This window comes from Macaca mulatta, chromosome 17 (assembly GCF_049350105.2).
Source record: "Macaca mulatta isolate MMU2019108-1 chromosome 17, T2T-MMU8v2.0, whole genome shotgun sequence".
In the NCBI taxonomy this organism is placed as follows: Eukaryota; Metazoa; Chordata; class Mammalia; order Primates; family Cercopithecidae; genus Macaca; species Macaca mulatta.
Genome location: NC_133422.1, coordinates 30,600,996 through 30,618,856, shown reverse-complemented (window position 1 = coordinate 30,618,856; position 17,861 = coordinate 30,600,996). Strand labels below are relative to the sequence as shown.

Sequence of the window (17,861 nt, the reverse complement as noted above, 5' to 3'; positions counted from 1 at the left end):
TATACTTTAAACCATTTCTAGGTTACTTAATATGTATGTACTTATTATACTATATTGATTAAGGAATAATGTCAAGGAAAAAAGAGTCTGTATATGTTCAGTACAGATGCAACGTTCCATTTTTTTTTTTCCTAACGTTTTCAGTCTGTGGTTGGTTGAATTCACAGAATACGGAATCCACAGATATGTAGGGCCTACTATATTTCTTTTTAAGGGTGCACAATAGTTTTTGTTGTATTATTTCCCAAATCTCTAGAAACACCTTGTAAGGTGGATAAGTGTATATTCTCATAGAACCATATGCTTTAGAGGAGTTCATTACTTCAAAACTAGTGTATCATAGTAGGTAAAACCAATAACATGCATTTTATTAAATACATGATTTAGTTTGTGAAAGGTAACCTTTTAACAAAAGTACTTAAAATCACTTATGTATTACTTCTGTTTTTGATGCAGGAATATTATAGCATTTGGCTATAAATAATCTTTCTAAATCATCCCTAATATAATTAGGAGATTAATTTCTTGAGCTTTGAAAATCATGACATTTTATAGTTCTAAGAGATAAGTTGTATTGAATGTGTCTAGCACACAGTGCCTGGCAAGTAGAAGGGCAAAAAAGAACAAACACTTTGAATAGGAACTGTTACATATGTTGACTCATTTATGTTTCGTAGCAACCCTGAGGATTTAGCCATGCCAGATAGGTGTTAAATATCAGGGCTGGGATTTGATTTCAGTTTGACACCAGTGCTTATACACTCTAATGTGTCAATGGTTATCATCCTTTTTCTGGCTCTATCCCATTCACATATGCTAGACACTCTTGGTAGTGATATTTTTTGTCATACAGAGTAGTTCTCAGTCTCTCCTTAAAATTGAAAGGTAACTTTCAGTTACCACATCCATAATAAATATTAGATTGTTTTTTCCTCCTGCTTATGTTTCCTTCAGAGCTTGTTTTTTTCAGCTCAGCATATTATAATAATAGTAATGATTAATACTTTGTACCCAATGGTTTTATAAAATGCTTTATGTGTATTAACTCATTTAATCCCATGACAACCCTGTAAGGGGTAGGTATTGTTATTATCCTCATTTTACAAATGAGAAACTAAGCCACAGAGAGCTTATTTATAATCTGATCTAGAATCATGTAACTAGTGAGTGGTTGAGCAGCTAATTACTCAAAGTGGAAATCTTGCATTTTCCTTGAGTGTTTTTCACTTACTACCCAGAGCTACCTCTATAATGTGTCTTCTGTCCATTTCTTCCAGTATCTCCTAGTATCTCCCAGTGGTACCAAGGAAGTCCAGTATTTTATCCTTCTTGTCTTGGGGAGTTGTTATGGCCTCTAAATCCTTTTTAACTACTTCAGATGGCCTTTCATCCCACTGACAAACATTTTACTGAAACATAAATATGATTGTGTTACTTCCTTATTGAGGAGAAGAAGGGGAAATAATTTTTTGGAGAAAATTTTAAGACAGACTATACATGGAACCATAAGTTTTTAATAAGCTTAATATTGAATGATGTTTTCTTTTTTCCTATAGCCCTTGAAGAAAGCTGTTAGGATGATGGGAGCACCTAACCTAATAGCAGACAGTATGGAATATGGACTTAGTTACAGTGTCATTTCATACCTCAAAAAACTGAGTCAACAGGTAATATCAAGAAATAGAGTGAGCCGTTAAGTATTTTGAATGGTTTGGGCTAAGATAGTTAAACAGGTTAAAGCTGGTTCTTGATGGTTCTAATGGAATTCCATTATATTAATATATTACATTTTAGAGCCATATATTACATAATTCTGTCTCACGCCCATGGTGTGCTATGGTTTGAAATGTTAATTTGAAAATTGTATAATAGGCTGGGCACGGTGACTCGCGCCTGTAATCCCAGCACTTTGGGAGGCCAGGGCAGGCGGATCATGAGGTCAGAAGATCGAGACCATCCTGGCTAACACGGTGAAACCTCCGTCTCTACTAAAAATCCAAAAAATTAGCCGGACGTGGTGACGGGCGCCTATAGTCCCAGCTACTCAGGAGGCTGAGGCAGGAGAATGGCGTGAACCCAGGAGGTGGAGCTTGCAGTGAGCCAAGATTGTGCCACTGCACTCCAGCCTGGGCGACAGAGCGAGACTCTATCTCAAAAAAAAAAAAAGAAAAAAGAAAATTGTATAATAATTCCTAATTTATGAAAATGGCTTCGTGAGTGTGGTCCTAGACTTCCTATATGTGAACATTATTTATCTTTTGAGAAATTTAGATTAGAAAGTCATTTTTCCTTAAAAAAGAAAAAAAAAACTTCTTTATGTTTTGAAACCTGTAGATTTTTCTTTCAGAATGGGAGTTTCTTTGAAATGTTTGTAGAAAACACTGAAGTTTGTCATTCTGGCCAAAAATCACATTAATAAATACCATAGTAGTCAAGCAGTATATAGTTTAACTGACTGAAATTGTTAATGTCCTATGAAATACTTTATTTTTCCAGTACTTCTGACTCACTACCTTAACTACAAATCAAAAAGCAGTTTGGGAGGAGTCAAAACATTGCTTCTTGCTTTCCAGGGAAGAACTGCATAATTATTTGCCATATTGATGTGCTAATAAAAATGTCTTATGTAACGATGATTTTTAAAAAATAATTTTCTATCACTCCTGAATTGGAAATACACATTTCATTTAGTGTGCATTTACATTTCATGGTTTAAGTATAATGGGTATTAATAAATAAAACAATAAGTTGAAAGTGTGTTTGTCCTGTTCCAAAAGTTTAGAGTTGTAATGATTTAAAATCATAAGATGTTGTTGTTTACTATGTTTAATTTACCCAATACTTGACATAAACTATGCTACTTGAGTTTTTAACTTCTTATATACTTAAAAAATATATATTTAATTTATAGAAGATCATAACCATTAGTATCTGATTTATTAATTTAGATTTTATCAAGATAATTCTTATTTTTACTTTAGGCCAAAATAGAATCTGATCGAGTCATTGGATCTGTAGGCAAAAAAGTAGTACAGGAAACTGGAATAAAAGTCCGGAGCCGATCACATGGTTTATCAATGGCGTATAGGAAAGATTTTCAACAACTCCTCCAGGGAATTTCAGAGGATGTCCCTCACAGACTGCTAGACCTTAATATGAAGGAATACACTGGATTCCAAGTTGCTTTGCTGAATAAGGTAATAATCATATGAATTTAGTACTACTGTAGTTCTGTTCTGTTCTGTTACTGGATAAATCACATTTTCTGCTAATTCTGACATTCATTTTATCCAGACTTTAAAGAGTACTTCTGTACCCTTGCAGAATAATGATTATACTGTCACTGCTAGAATTAAAACAGTGTACATGGTGTGTGAATGAATGGATAGATTGATGAAGAGTAAACCAGCTTGTTTATTTTATAGATGAGAAAACAGAGATTTAGAAATTGCTTTAAGTTGCAATAGTGGATGGTAGAATTCACTATAGTTTTGTACTTAAACTGATGACCCTATTAGGCCCACAGCATGGTCCAAAAATGCTTTGTGAGTACTCATGGTTACAGATATCTTTATCCCAGCAGCCTTTTTGTAGAAATGGGCAAGCTGGTTCTAAAATTTATATGGAAATGTAAAGGTCCTAGAATAGCTAAAACAATTTTAGAAGAATAAAGTTGGAAGACTTATATCATCTGATTTTAAAACTTACTGTAAAACTTACTACAGTGATCCATGCAGTGTGGTGCTATCATAAGGATAAACATAGAAATTAGTGGAACAGAATTGAGTCTAGATGTAGGCCCTCACACACACAGTAAATTCTTAACAAAGATAGAAAAATAAGTTAGTGGATAAGAAGACAGTCTTTTAAACAAATGGAACAATTGGATATCCATATGCAAAATAATGAATTTGACCATTACCTCATATTATTTGAAGTGGTCATGATCTTAAATGTAAGAACTAAAACTATAAACTTATAGAACAAAACATAGGAAAAAATCTTCATGATGTTGACTTAGCAAAGATTTCTAAAAGCACATACCAAAAATGTTGATAAATTGAATTTCATTAAAATAAAAAAACTTTGCTCTTTAAAAGAAACATGAAAAATGAAGTGGCAAACTACAGCTTGGGAGAAAAGCACATATCAAATGAAGGACTTGTATCAAAATATATAAAGAACTCATAACTCAAAAAGACAAACATGGGCAAAATACTTGAACAGACATTTCACCAAAGAAAATATGCAAATACAAGTAAGAACATGAAGTAATGCTCAGCCTTATCAGCCATTAGGGAAATGCAAATTAAAACCATAACAAGATACTACTTCGTAACTGCTAGAATGACAGATTTAAAAGACAAAAAATACAGGTATTGATGAGAATGTGGAGCAACCCTCCTAACATTACTGATACAAAATAGTTGGTATTTTCCTAAGAAGGTAAACATAAATTTGTTGTACAATCAGTCATCTACTTGTAGGCTTAGTATGCCAATTCATAGCAACATTTTTCATAATAACCAAAAACTTGAAACAGTCCAAGTGCCTATCAACTGGTGAATAGATAAAGAAGATGTGGTGTGTCCATATAATAGACTACTTGGAATAAAAAGGAACAAACTACTGATACACGAATAATGTCAATGAATCTCAAAAACATCACACTAATTGAAAGAAGCCAAGTAAAAAAGATTGGACACTGCAAAATTCCATTTATAAAATGGAGCATAGAAAGAAAGCAAATCATGTGGTTGCCTGGGGACAGGAATAGTGATTGACTGCAAGTGGGTACAAGGAACTTTTGGGGATGGTAGAAATGGATTATGATGATGGTTTCACAACTATGAATTTGCTAATACACATCAAACTATATACTTAAAATAGGTGATTTTATGGTACATAAATCACACATTAAAGCTGTTTTCTAAAAAAACTTTGGTTTTTAAAATTTGGAAATTGGTTTTTACTTAAATGAGTTTACTTCTTTTATCCAGAATATATAATAAAATCTTTAGAGTTAGATGGTGAATTGAGATTGTTTGGTTGATCTCACTACCAAATATTCATCTTTTGGCCCTGAACCAGTACATTAAGATTATGTCATATGTCTTTATTTTTTTTTTTAAGCTAACTAGTTTATATATCTTATTTCCAAACCTGTGCTGCAGGTTAGAGATTTTAGTCTCTTTTAATTCTATGTTTGACAATAAATTTGTCCTTGAATGTTGTTTAATAGGATTTGAAGCCACAGACATTTAGAAATGCTTATGACATACCAAGACGAAATCTTTTGGATCACTTAACAAGAATGAGATCTAATCTTTTGAAGAGCACTCGCAGATTTCTTAAAGGACAGGATGAAGGTTAGATCATAGTTTAATACTGGTATTTTTAATGTTTTTTTTCTTTATAGTCTGAAAAAGCATAGCATGGTGATGTAAATTTCAAAGAATTATTATAGTAGTATAACATTCTTATTGTAAGTTCAAATGAAGTAAAAGGTGAATCATCCCTGACTCTCTACCTTTCTTCCTACCATCACTGTTGCCCCAAATTCTCTTCCCTAGAGGTAACAACCTTTCTTAACAGTTTAGTTTCCTTTTATAGCTTTTCTCATGCATTCATGCGTGCATGCACACACACACGCGCGCACCAGTTGTCAAACTGTATACTTAAAATAAGTGATTTTTCTTATCTCAGTCATTTTCTTGAGATATACCAGTATCTGATGGTTTAACTCCGGATGGCCAGTTTCATGACATGTTCTGATAATTCCTTCACCTTTTTCCATGGCACCTACTATAAATCAAGTCAGATGAGACTTTAAAGCTTTGCCACCTCTGATTTAAGTGTTCTAACAATAATTTTATATAAAAAGGGTTAGCTATGTGGCTTCTCTTTTCCATACTGTACTTCCGTTTTCTACAAATTCTACTATAATTAAATTCTGTTTATTTGGAATAGCATAGAAGAGAAGAGATACACCTTTCACGGTAAGATCACACATACTTTTTTTTTTTTTTTTTTTTGAGTCAGAGCCTTGCTCTGTCGCCCAGGCTGGAGTGCAGTGGTGTGATCTCGGCTCACTGCAACCTCCGCCTCCTGGGTGGGTTCAAGCGATTCTCCTCCTTAGCCTCCCTAATAACTGCGATTACAGGCACGTGCCACCATGCCCTGCTAATTTTTGTATTTTTAGTAGAGATGGGGTTTTGCCATATTGGCCAGGCTGGTCTCAAACTCCTGACCTCAAGTGATCCGCCTGCCTCAGCCTCCCGAAGTGCTTGGATTACAGGCATGAGCCACTGCGCCCAGCCACACATACTTTCTGTGTACTGAAATTAATGGCAATTTTTGTTTTGTTTAGATGATGAAATCAGTGTTTTAAGTTTTATTTTAAAATATTTTGTCGCAGTGGTTATAATTGCACCAAACGAATTTAGAATATGTTGGTAAAGAAGACTGTCTAGAATAACACTAGGTAGCATTCATATATAAGGAAACATTATTTGAGAAATAATTGGAGTATAGTCTTAGTGAGGTTAACTTTTGTTGCTGTTGTGTTCTTTTTGAAAGATCAAGTGCACAGTGTTCCTATAGCACAAATGGGGAACTACCAGGAATACCTCAAGCAAGTACCTTCTCCACTAAGAGAACTTGATCCTGATCAGCCGCGAAGGTTGCATACATTTGGCAACCCCTTTAAGCTGGATAAGAAGGTAATTTTGAAATGTTCTGTTATGTAATTTGTTTGTGGTAGGCATTGTCAGTTTTATTGTTCTTAATTTGACTAAAGTAAGCTGAAGCTATTTTCCTGGTAGAGTATCTAATAAATGTCAACATAATTAGAATATAGTTACTTTCATTGGAATTGACACTGGTTGTGCCATTTAAACATTGTTTGTAAATTCAAGAAAATTGTATTCTTTTTTGCTAAAGGGTATGATGATAGATGAAGCAGATGAATTTGTGGCTGGACCTCAAAATAAACATAAACGACCTGGAGAACCAAATATGCAAGGGATCCCTAAAAGACGTCGGTGTATGTCTCCACTACTAAGAGGCAGACAGCAGAATCCTGTTGTAAACAATCATATCGGGGGAAAAGGACCACCTGCACCTACAACTCAAGCACAGCCAGATCTTATTAAACCTCTTCCTCTTCATAAAAGTAAGAATTGTTTTTTTCTTAAACATTATTTGCTGCTTCCTTTTCAAGGAAGAGATTTTTGTTATAGATTATAGAAGGAAATTGATTAGTAGTACAATGAGTGAATGAATGTGTAGAGAAGATATTTGTTTAAATGAGCATATGATCATTTTTGTATGTCTTAATGAACATTTGAACATTTCTTATATTTATGATGCTTTATTAGCTATAATGTTCTAACATATCATTTGCAAATCTTTCAAAATAATACTTTTGAAAGGAGCATTATCACTATCCACAGAAAGATGGTTTTCAATTTCAGTTGAAGTCAACTAATTATTAAATATGTATGCTGTTTTGGATAATGCTGTGCTTTGAGGTATACCACTGAAGATAGGAGTGATCTCTGCCCTCATTTATAATCAGCAAGGAAGATCAGTCATTGAACAGATACTAGAAGTATGTTGAATATTACAGAAAAGATGTCAAGTATATTGTGGAAGCATTTGGCAAGAGGATTTAAGTCAATGAAGTCAAGGCACTTTACTGAGGAAGTTAATGCCGAAGCCAAAAGCTGTGCATTTGCTTATACTAGAGCAATAGTATGTGCAGTGGCATAAAGAGAAAGGCATTAAGGGAATTTAAAGAATTCCAGTATAGCAAGGGTGTTGGGCATGAGGTAATGTGAGAACTGAAAGACAGAAGCCAGATGATGGAAGGCCTTGGAAGCTGTTTTCAACTTTATTCTAAAGAACAGTGAGAATCCACTGAAAGGTTTTAAAATGAAGGTGACCTAATCTGATTAGCATTTTATGAAGACCAGGTTGACTGTAATGTGTGTGGAATATTATCAGAGAGGAGCAAGAATGAATATAGGGAAACCCTAATGAATTAATGGACTTATCACTTATAGATAGTGGTCATACTTACAGCATATTAACTGAAGAGAAACAAAATATTTTATGACTGCTGATGGAAGTATCCAATACTGCCTTTGAAGTTGTCTTACCAAAAAACCCCAAAAACCAAAGTTGAACATCAATGTAATCAAACCAATTTATAGGAAATACAGGGGGCAGAGAAACATGTGGGATACAATTAGTAAAATCCAGATTGTAGAAAACTCTGTGGGACAAAGAATCTGTTGGTTTTTTCCCAGAAAAATACATAGTAAAAGAGGTACAGCAGGATTTTACAGATGCAAATGTAGTTTAAGAGATACATAAGCCAGTTGCAATGTATAGGCCTTAACTCTACTCAGAATCAAACAAAATCAAACTTTTCCACAAACAGAAAACATGTTGGAGAGTATGGACACAGACTGTATATTTGATGTTGTTAAATAATTGTGCATGCACAGGAATCAGTTAGGAAACCTGGGGAACAGATGCTGGTGACCTGACAGAGGGGTTTGAAGAAGAATATGTATTTGAGAAATACTTGGACACACCACTAAAGGATTTGGTTACTGGTTGGATGTTGGGACCAGAGCAGGGTGGGAGGAGTCAGGCGTCTGTCTTGAGAGACACTGGGTGGGTGGAAGAATAAATAATAAATGAGTTTAGTTTAGAAGTGCATATTAGGTCATCAAGTGGAGATCCTAAGTTAGAAGATGCATATTGAGTTTGGGACTCAGGAGAAGAGGATTGGGCTAGAGGGGTAGTATGAGAGGCAGATTACTGCCCATTGCACTGAATAAAATCTCACCGAGGCAAACACAAGAAAAAAAAAGCTCAGAACAGAACCTCGAAAGTGCCAAAGTTAAGATAAGAAAGCAGAAAAGGAGATTGAGAAGGAAGAATTTTAGAGATAGGAGAAAATAGGGAAGAATTTAATGTCATGGAAGCTAAAGGGCAAGATAATTGGGTGGGTAGTTGTCCCAAATACTTAAAAAACAAACAAAACAATAACAACAACAAAAACAGTTCAATCAAGAGAAATAGAAAAATTCTGTGGTCTTTGGTGATCTTAGCAAGAGCAATTTCTGTGGGGTAAAGGGGCAGAGCCTAATAAGGGGTTATGGGAGGAGTGAGAGGTGAGAAAATGGAAACAATGAGTATGAGTATAAACAGCTAGTTAAGTTTAGTTGTAAAAGGAAGATGGGAAAAGAGCATGGTACCTGGAAGAGTTCACGGGGTTTTGAAAATGGTGATTTTTCTTTGTTTTTAAGATCAGAGATGCTTGAGCATGTTTCAGTGCTGGTGATGGAACCAGTAAATAGGGAGAAGTTGAAAATGAAAATGAGAAAAGGCATACTCAGCACAAAATTACTGAGAACGCAAGAGGGAATGGTCTAGAGCACAGAAGAATGCTCCCTCAGTTGATGCAGAATGTGGGGGAAGCGTGGTGGCGAGGGTGTAATTTAGTTAAGAGGGAGGTAAAGGAAGTCTCTTAATCATGGCTTTGCTTTTCTTTTGAGCTCTGTGAGGTACAAGGTGAAGTATACTGCTGAGACGGAAGGGGATATTGGGAAAGTCAGGGGTTTGAAGAGAGTGAGGGAGCTTAACAATCTCTGTGGGAGAGAGAAAAGGTTGTGATAAGATTGCTAGACAGTGCCTAGGACCCAAGTAGAGATGGTGATTGTGACCACTCTGTAGAGCTGGACCCTATTTCTTCAGCAGTGCTCATGATTCCAAATGCAAGTCTGGGGCAAGCAGATAGAGTGAGTCTGGGGCAAGCAGATAGAGTGAGTCAAGAGATGGGATTTTGCTTGGCAGATGTTATGGGAAGACAGTAGAACAAGAGAAATTAAGACATTAGTAAAAGTGATGTATCATCGGATATAAGCCTGATACAGAATTGGCTGCTTAGAAGGGATATGGTTAATAGGAGAAAGAAAGTAGAGGAATTGCTGGAGTCAAAGTCTGGCTGAGTTAAGGAGCAGTAGCAGGAGTACTTTGAAGACGAGGGTTATACTCCTCCATCTCTGAATTTGTCTGGATGTGAAAGGCGAAGGTGTAAATGTAAGTTCTTTAGAGAGAAGCTGGGGAACGGGGAGGCCAGGTTCTTACCAGATGATCTGCTTAAACATTGAAGTCCACAGCACTTCTCAGACTTGAATATGCATGTGAATCACCTGGGAGGTCTAGTTAAACTACAGATTCTCATTTACTCAGTCTGAGGCAGATGAGCATTTCTAGCAAGCTCTCTGTTGGTGTTGCTGCTGCTTGTCCACACACCACATTTCAAGTAGTAGTAAGGACCAAGAATGAAGTGACAAGGGCTCTGGGGGTGGAATGTGCATGGCAGATGCACTTGATAGCAATAACTGAAGCATACCCTGAGAATGACCCTGCGTGCAGACACACCTGCAGGCGGTTGGGAGTTCTGAGCTAGGGAATAGGGTGGCTAACCGAAAGATCCATTCCCTATCTATGAGGAACATCTGAGCCCCTAGCCCATTGTGAAGTGAATGCAGGCCAGACAGGGGATTGAGGCCCTTTGTTTTGGGTTAAATGAAGGTTGCCAGGTGGAGGTTGTTAGGGGGAAGAGTGCTAAGTGAAAATACAATATAAACTGCATACTTTTTGCAAGCAGTTGCCTTTTTTTTGTCCAGCCTGCTGCCACTGGGCCGTGCAGTTATCCTGTCCAGCCCACTGCCATTGGACTGTACGTAAGGTGGTTCTCCTGCCTAGCTTGCCACCACTGGGGTCGCTCCCCTTTATGTAAGCCCCCGACAAAACCCCTTGTCTTGTTTACTGGCTCTAGATCTCTTCTTTGCCTTCTTGAACTTGGCGCCTTCCCCACTGGAGTTGATAGGAGCTCAGCACAACAGAAGGAAGGCTGTAACTGAGTGCCAGAGACAACAGTGTCTTACAGGCTTGTGCCCTGGAGGTTGGCATAAGATAGTGATAAGGAGAGACAGTGTGAGTGGCATGGTTGAGTCTCACAAGAGTACAAGGGAGTAATTTTGCAATAGCACTAGGAAGTGAAGGATTCAGTGACTGCATGTCCTTTTATGCCTATGGAGAGGGTGCAAGAGAAAGCAATTTCTACTTTTGGTCTGGAAAGGAGAGCAGTCTGCATACAGGAGAGCTGGGTTTCAGTTAAAGCATAAGTTGTACAGAATATTCAGTAAAGGGGAGTTTGCAAATCATGGAATCAAATTTAGGAGAGAGTCAGGAATTTGAGGGATTTGTGGAAATGAATGTATAGGGGAATATGAGTAAATTGAGTTAATAGTTTGGACAGGAAATGAGGACAGTAGAGATGAAATCAGCTGGTATCCTGGAGGTTGGTAAGCAATCAGAGAACTTAAAATTCAGCTGCTTTCTGTGGGGCAAGTCTCATAATCTGGTGTTAAGAGGAAGGCTTGCGAGCTTTCAATTTTAGTAGTCTAATGAACTGAAGTGGGCACCAGGTTGCTCTGCACTGGTGAATAAATGATGACTAGATTCTGTAGTTAGAAGGGTATACTATAAAACATTACCTGTTTGGTGGTATGTTCCCTGCAGAATTTGGAACTTAAAGGCAGAAGTATAAGTAGAAAGTAAAAACTACCCAGTATTTACTTTTACCTCTAAATGATACCAGATGTATAAGGCATATTGAGTTAGGGCTCTCTAAGGTAGAGATAGATGACCGTGATAATTTTGATCATAGATATTTCATTGAAGTATCAACCTACTTGTTTCAATAAAATTGCCATAGAATAAACCAGAAAACTAAACTACTTGAAATCGACTTTATTTTTTCCTCTAAGGGCAAAAATTGTAAATATTTTGTAAATACTGTGTATGTGTCACATTGAAATCTACTGTATCTTTGGCAATGCTTAAGAACTGTATCACATTATTTGTTAACTTGCATTAGTCAAGGAAATCAGTTGTGACTTGCTGTAATAATGTTCTTTTGTAGCTTTATTTACTGTATGCTTTGAGACTGGGCCTCATAATTTTTTCCCCATATCTTTGTTTTTAGTTTCAGAGACCACTAATGATTCAATAATACATGATGTGGTTGAAAATCATGTTGCAGACCAACTTTCATCAGACATTACACCAAATGCTATGGATACTGAATTTTCAACATCTTCTCCAGCTGGTTTACTGGAACGGCCAACCAATCATATGGAGGCTCTTGGTCATGACCATTTAGGAACCAATGACCTCACTGTTGGTGGATTTTTAGAAAATCATGAGGAGCCAAGAGATAAAGAACAATGTGCTGAAGAGAACATACCAGCATCTTCACTCAACAAAGGAAAGAAATTGATGCATTGCAGAAGCCATGAAGAGGTCAATACCGAATTAAAAGCACAAATAATGAAAGAGATCCGAAAGCCAGGAAGAAGTATGTATAATAAGAGACGAACATCAGATCTGATTTCTGTATGTGCTCAAAAAAGCAAAAAAAAAAAAAAAAAAAAGGTCAAGTAACTGTAGTAAAAGAATAGATATGATTCTAGATCTGTCTTGAACAACATCTCAGTTAAGATTCTTTATTCATCTGACCAACACTGAATATCTTCTATTTCCAAGGTACTAGGTATGGTAGGCAGCAGGGACTAAGAGCAGAGCAACACTGTACAGATAAATTACATATAGTTCCTACCATGACAGGAACCCATAATCTTGAATATTCTTCTGACCAACAATGGAATTTAATATAGCAGCTAGCTCACAAACGATATACTGAAAATTAAATTACTTCATGTCTGTAAAGTTCTTGTCATAGCGCCTACCACTATGTTTAATAGTTAAACTATGATAGTGATATTATAGGATATGTTTAGGCCGAAAAACTAAAGTTACGAAAGCTATCTGGTATATGAACACAAAAGACCTTCGTGGGAAAAAGTTCAGTATTATTGGCATTCATTTAGAGGATGTTAACACATCACTTGCCCTGGGGTAGTACAGTGACCTGGGTGGTCCAGAAATGGGTACAAATCAGTCCTTGGAGTTTAGATGTTTATAGCCCTTGCAGAGTTTCATATGAAAACTTTAAACTGGAATAACACTCTTAACCTGTTTGGTTTTTACTCCCACTTCCCACTTACCCCATGTTAGCTGTTAGAATTTTAAACTGTAAGGATGGAGTTTTGTAAAGGCCACTTGTTCTTATTTTTTAGTGATACTACCAAAAAGCTATTTACTCATCCTTTTAAGCTTTATGTTTGATAACTTAATAGGAACTTTTACTTACAAAGCAGTGTTTGATTAGTTGTTTTATCTTTGTTGCTATGTACTTTTACATATATGTTAAAATATAAAATCTCTAATGAGTGGTGAAATTTTTATGTAGAATGTTTTTGTCTCAGTATATCTTAATATAATAAATTGCAAAAGAAGAATATTGAATAAGAATACAAATGAAAGGCACTTAATTTTTCTTTTTGCTTCTTTTGCTTTAAGAATATGAAAGAATCTTCACTTTACTGAAGCATGTGCAAGGCAGCTTACAAACAAGACTAATATTTTTACAAAATGTCATTAAAGAAGCATCAAGGTAAATAAATTATTGCATATAATGAAATGGTGAATAAATGAGTCCGCAGTTTATACAGGCAGTATTTTAACAGTATCTGTTTTGCACTTGTGTTGTTTATAAATGTATATGGCATACCAACATATAAATAAATTCTTACTCTTTTTTAGTTTATTGAAAGAAGTTCACTTAGAAAACAGCCACACACACATTCTTCAGGAATTATGAACCTTTTCTCCCTGCAAATTACTAGATACTTGGAGAATTCTTGTTTATTCTTCTCTGTAGCTTTTTGATATCTTTACATTAATATTTTGCAACCTTTAATTTTTCTCCTTTATGCATTAATATTGGTGACTAAAAATAACATATTTGAATGTCATTTATTTTTACATGGGAAAGCGTAATTAAGGGGACCAGAATTGGACAAATGGGCCTTATTCTGATTGTTTCAGTAGCCCAGGATCATTAGTACATTGGCCCTCTGTATCCCTGGGTTCCACATTCACTGAATTCAAGCAACCACAGATTGAAAGTATTTGGAGGTGGGGAAATGGATGGTTGTGTCTGTATTGAATATGTACAGGCTTTTTTTTTTCTTGTCATTCTCTAAATAATTCAGTCTAATTCATATAGTATTTACACTGTGTTAGTATTATAAATAATCTGGAGATTACTTAGAGCATATGGGAGAATGTACACAGGTTACATGTAAATATTGGGCCATTTTATACAAGCGACTTGAGCATTCATGGATTTTGGTGTTCATAGGGAGGCCTAGAATCGATCGATCCTCCATGGATACAGAGGGATCACTGTATAAAGAAGGTGGATAAAGGTTATAAATGGTAATTAAGAAGTGCAATTAACTGGAAAACATAGTTGTATGAGTTTAAAAACATTTTTTTATTTTCCCTTCAATATTTTGGGGATTTTAGTATTATAAGAAAACTTGGGGCTTATCTTATTTGACCTTCTAAATGTAAACACACACCTTGTCCCCCTGTCTCTTCTATGCTACACGTGAAGATTTTAGATAAAGTTGGTTTTTGTTTCTAGTTTTCTTTTCTTTTCATACTTTTGGAGTGGCTAGAGCATAGGCCAGTTTGCAGGATCAAGATAAGGCTATAACTTTTCATATACTTTTGAGTATTTAACCTATTATGGTCTTTATGGTAACATTCTGTCAGCTAAAACCTCATTAGGAATTTATATTCCCGGTATCTGTACTTCACTTCTGCCACCTTTTAGGGAATTGTGTAGTATTACAGTGGCTATTTATATTAGCTTCCAACTAGCAAGGAAGTAGGAATAAAATGTCCAGTGTCTTGGGATATTCTTATAACCATCGGCAATTATGTAGACGCAATTTTAGTCTGCCCATATTTGTTACTGAAAATCTTTAAAAGTTGTAACTTGAACTTTAACTGCTTGCTATACTCTGTATTATAGATGTCTATCCTTGATTTGCTAGCTTTCAAATTATAATAGAATACCATGGTTTTTAAATGCTACTGCCCAATTTTCATTTCTTCTTCCATTTTGTGGGAGTTTATATTCATACTTTGTTCACATTCCTTTCAACATTCAGCTTACAAAGAGCATGAGAAGAAGCTATTGAAGTATTTGCTTTGGGAGCCCAGATTTCACCAGAGTGTTTGCAGCCCTTGAATATATTTTGAATATATTAGTTTTTTGATTTTTTTGTTTGTTTTTTTCCTTTTTCTTTTCAGTTGTGGAAGGAACAACCTCTTTCCCATTGTTTAGGTATAGAGTGTTTTAGGGACAAACTAAAATACTGTACTGGTATAATAATTTGCTAATCTTTCAACATATTTTCTATTTTCATAGTATTGATTTTTCTATTTTCATTTCACTTTGAAAAATCTTCCCCAAGCAATTTTCTCTCCTTTTTTAAAAAAATTATACTGATATATACTATTCATTAAAAAGTAATTGAGAGTACTATTTATTTTTTCATACAGGTTTAAAAAACGAATGCTAATAGAACAACTGGAGAACTTCTTGGATGAAATTCATCGAAGAGCCAATCAGATCAACCATATTAATAGCAATTAAAAGAAAATAGAATGTGGCCACTTATTTCACTATCTTCTTCAAATACAAAGTAAATACAAGACTGTTGTGATCTTGCATTCATTTTCTGACATGCATTGTTGGCTATTTGAAATACTAAAAGCAAATCTACAGATCCTTTTTCCATCATTTTACAGTGACCTTTTCTTCATTTTGGTTTATTTTTGTAATGTGAAAAGTATCACTCTAAAAAACATTTTTATTTAACAAACTAAAAATATTCCTCCAAATCTCTTGCTTGTCATTGACTCTTGCGTGTCAATTTCCCTCAGGTTCTATTTTCTTAAACCAACCTTTAAAATTGTCACCTCTGTTAAGGTTGAACTTTGCCAAAAAAAATTAAAAAGAAGTTACTTTGTAATTTTTGGGGAAAAAAGCACATACATTAAAACTAGGTAATGTTTTGTATATACAGTTATTTTGGATATATTATTGTAAGTTGTACAAATGTATTTTGAAGAATATTTAAGAAAAGCACTTTTGTTATTCCATCAATAAATGCTCTATTTTACTCTTGTGTGGTTTAGGAAATAATCACATTTAAAGTAATCATTTAAAAACGTCCTAAGATAATGGAATTTTAAAGGCCTTGCTTTTTAGCATTGGAAAAATACACCACTTGAAGTTCATGTTTGTTAAGCCTAACTGTAATTACATGTTACATAATCTGCATTGCCTTTTTACTATATGTTTGTAGTTTTTGTTGGCCATGCCAACATACTCCCATTTCTGCCTAGATTATGGGAATGACTTTGTCTGGGGCAGATAGATACTTTAAAAGCTATTTAAAAAGCAGACAACTTTGGATATTATTGGTTTCCTTCAACACCTTTTCGTTTCTCACTAGGATTGTGGGTGGCACAAAGTTGAAGCTGTTAGGGAGTGGTAGGTTTGGAGTGCACTACATACTCTGAAATATCTAGCCTTTAGCAGTTTTATGCCATGCTTGCAAAAGCCCACAACAAATTGGAGGCCTCTTTGTTCTGCTCTGCTGTTCTCACACTTAAACTCTGTTTTATTTATAAGCTAAATGGAAAGGAAACACCTTTAAGATGACTTTCCTCATTTTGCATCCCCCCCTGAGTTTCACAGGATAAGGAAAACCACAGTATTCATTCTCCACCCTCAATTCAACATGGCCTAGAATATCCTTACTGAGGAAGCGATCTTATGGCCTGACTCACTCACCATTCATAGATCACTGCTGTGCCTTTTAGTGGTTTGGGGGTAACTGGTAGAAAAGAAGGTCAAAATAGATTTGGATTAAGAGTAGGCAAAATAAACTTATAAAATTTAAAAACTGAAGTATTTTTAGGTTTATGATATTGAAAACCACATACCCTTAGCTTTTTACACTTTATCAGAACATTTTTTAAATTTCAAGGGTATAGCAAAATTATAACTTTATGAAGAAAAGCATCGATGAAAGTGGAGAACATGCATTTAGTCTAGGGGATTTGAAACTCTCCCGATACTGAAGACAAACCCTGTCAAGAAAAAGAATTTAATATTATATAGTATTTTCATATGCAGTTCTTTAAGCTTTGTTTACGTCTATAAAAATACTTTTAAGTAATGCAAGATAACATTTACTAGGTGGAATTGTTAAGGTAATTGCCTGTAGTCACATTGCTAAATTCAATGAGAGTTACACAAAATCCAGAATATATTGTCTGTTCCTAAATTATATGTATTTAGATTCTGGGATTAGTAGGAGGGATTAGAAGTCATTCAGATAAAAATTCATGCTTAACAAGAGTATCTAGGAAAGAGATTCAGCCTATCCCAGTATTTAGCAGCTTTCCTTATAAGAAAGTTTTATTTTCTTTTTCACAGATTGCTCATGACCTTTAATACATTTTTCTGAATGAACCCTGGAGGGAGGTGAAAAGTAGCAGTTTTGTTCATCTCTTCTTTTTGTCCTTTATCTCTCTGCCACTGTTCTCACCTCATCCTAAAACCTGGTCAGGAGAGTTTGAAACCTATTAGAACCAAAGGTTAATATCCCATCTCCCTCAGACTTTTTTCATTTAAAAACAAAAAACTATGGGTATATTAAATTAGTGAAAATACTTATTGTATAATTACTGTCGGAAGGGGATTACATCTAGGGGGAACATCATGTCTTTTAGGCCCTTTATGTCACTGAATGACTTATGGCTCGACAAATGATATTCTTGGA

At 35.2% G+C, this 17,861-nt stretch overlaps 1 protein-coding gene across 4 annotated transcripts in view; it reads left to right on the top strand.

The window, feature by feature from the left end:
- INTS6 (integrator complex subunit 6) overlaps positions 1-17,861 on the top strand; it is a 122,754-nt gene that overhangs the window by 73,281 nt on the left and 31,612 nt on the right. For 2 of the 4 annotated variants that reach the window (XR_003724325.2, XR_003724324.2), the window contains exons 11-18: positions 1,557-1,667; positions 2,982-3,197; positions 5,243-5,369; positions 6,580-6,722; positions 6,943-7,174; positions 12,074-12,445; positions 13,510-13,603; positions 15,568-15,710. Coding sequence is in view for 2 of the 4 variants with exons in the window: in XM_015121104.3 (XP_014976590.1) it covers positions 1,557-1,667; positions 2,982-3,197; positions 5,243-5,369; positions 6,580-6,722; positions 6,943-7,174; positions 12,074-12,445; positions 13,510-13,603; positions 15,568-15,661 (1,389 nt within the window). In the remaining 2 variants the exon portion in view is untranslated. Of the gene's footprint in view, positions 1-1,556; positions 1,668-2,981; positions 3,198-5,242; positions 5,370-6,579; positions 6,723-6,942; positions 7,175-12,073; positions 12,446-13,509; positions 13,604-15,567; positions 16,191-17,861 lie in introns of those variants that run through there. The other 2 variants (XM_015121104.3, XM_077973832.1) reach the window with 1 other exon arrangement.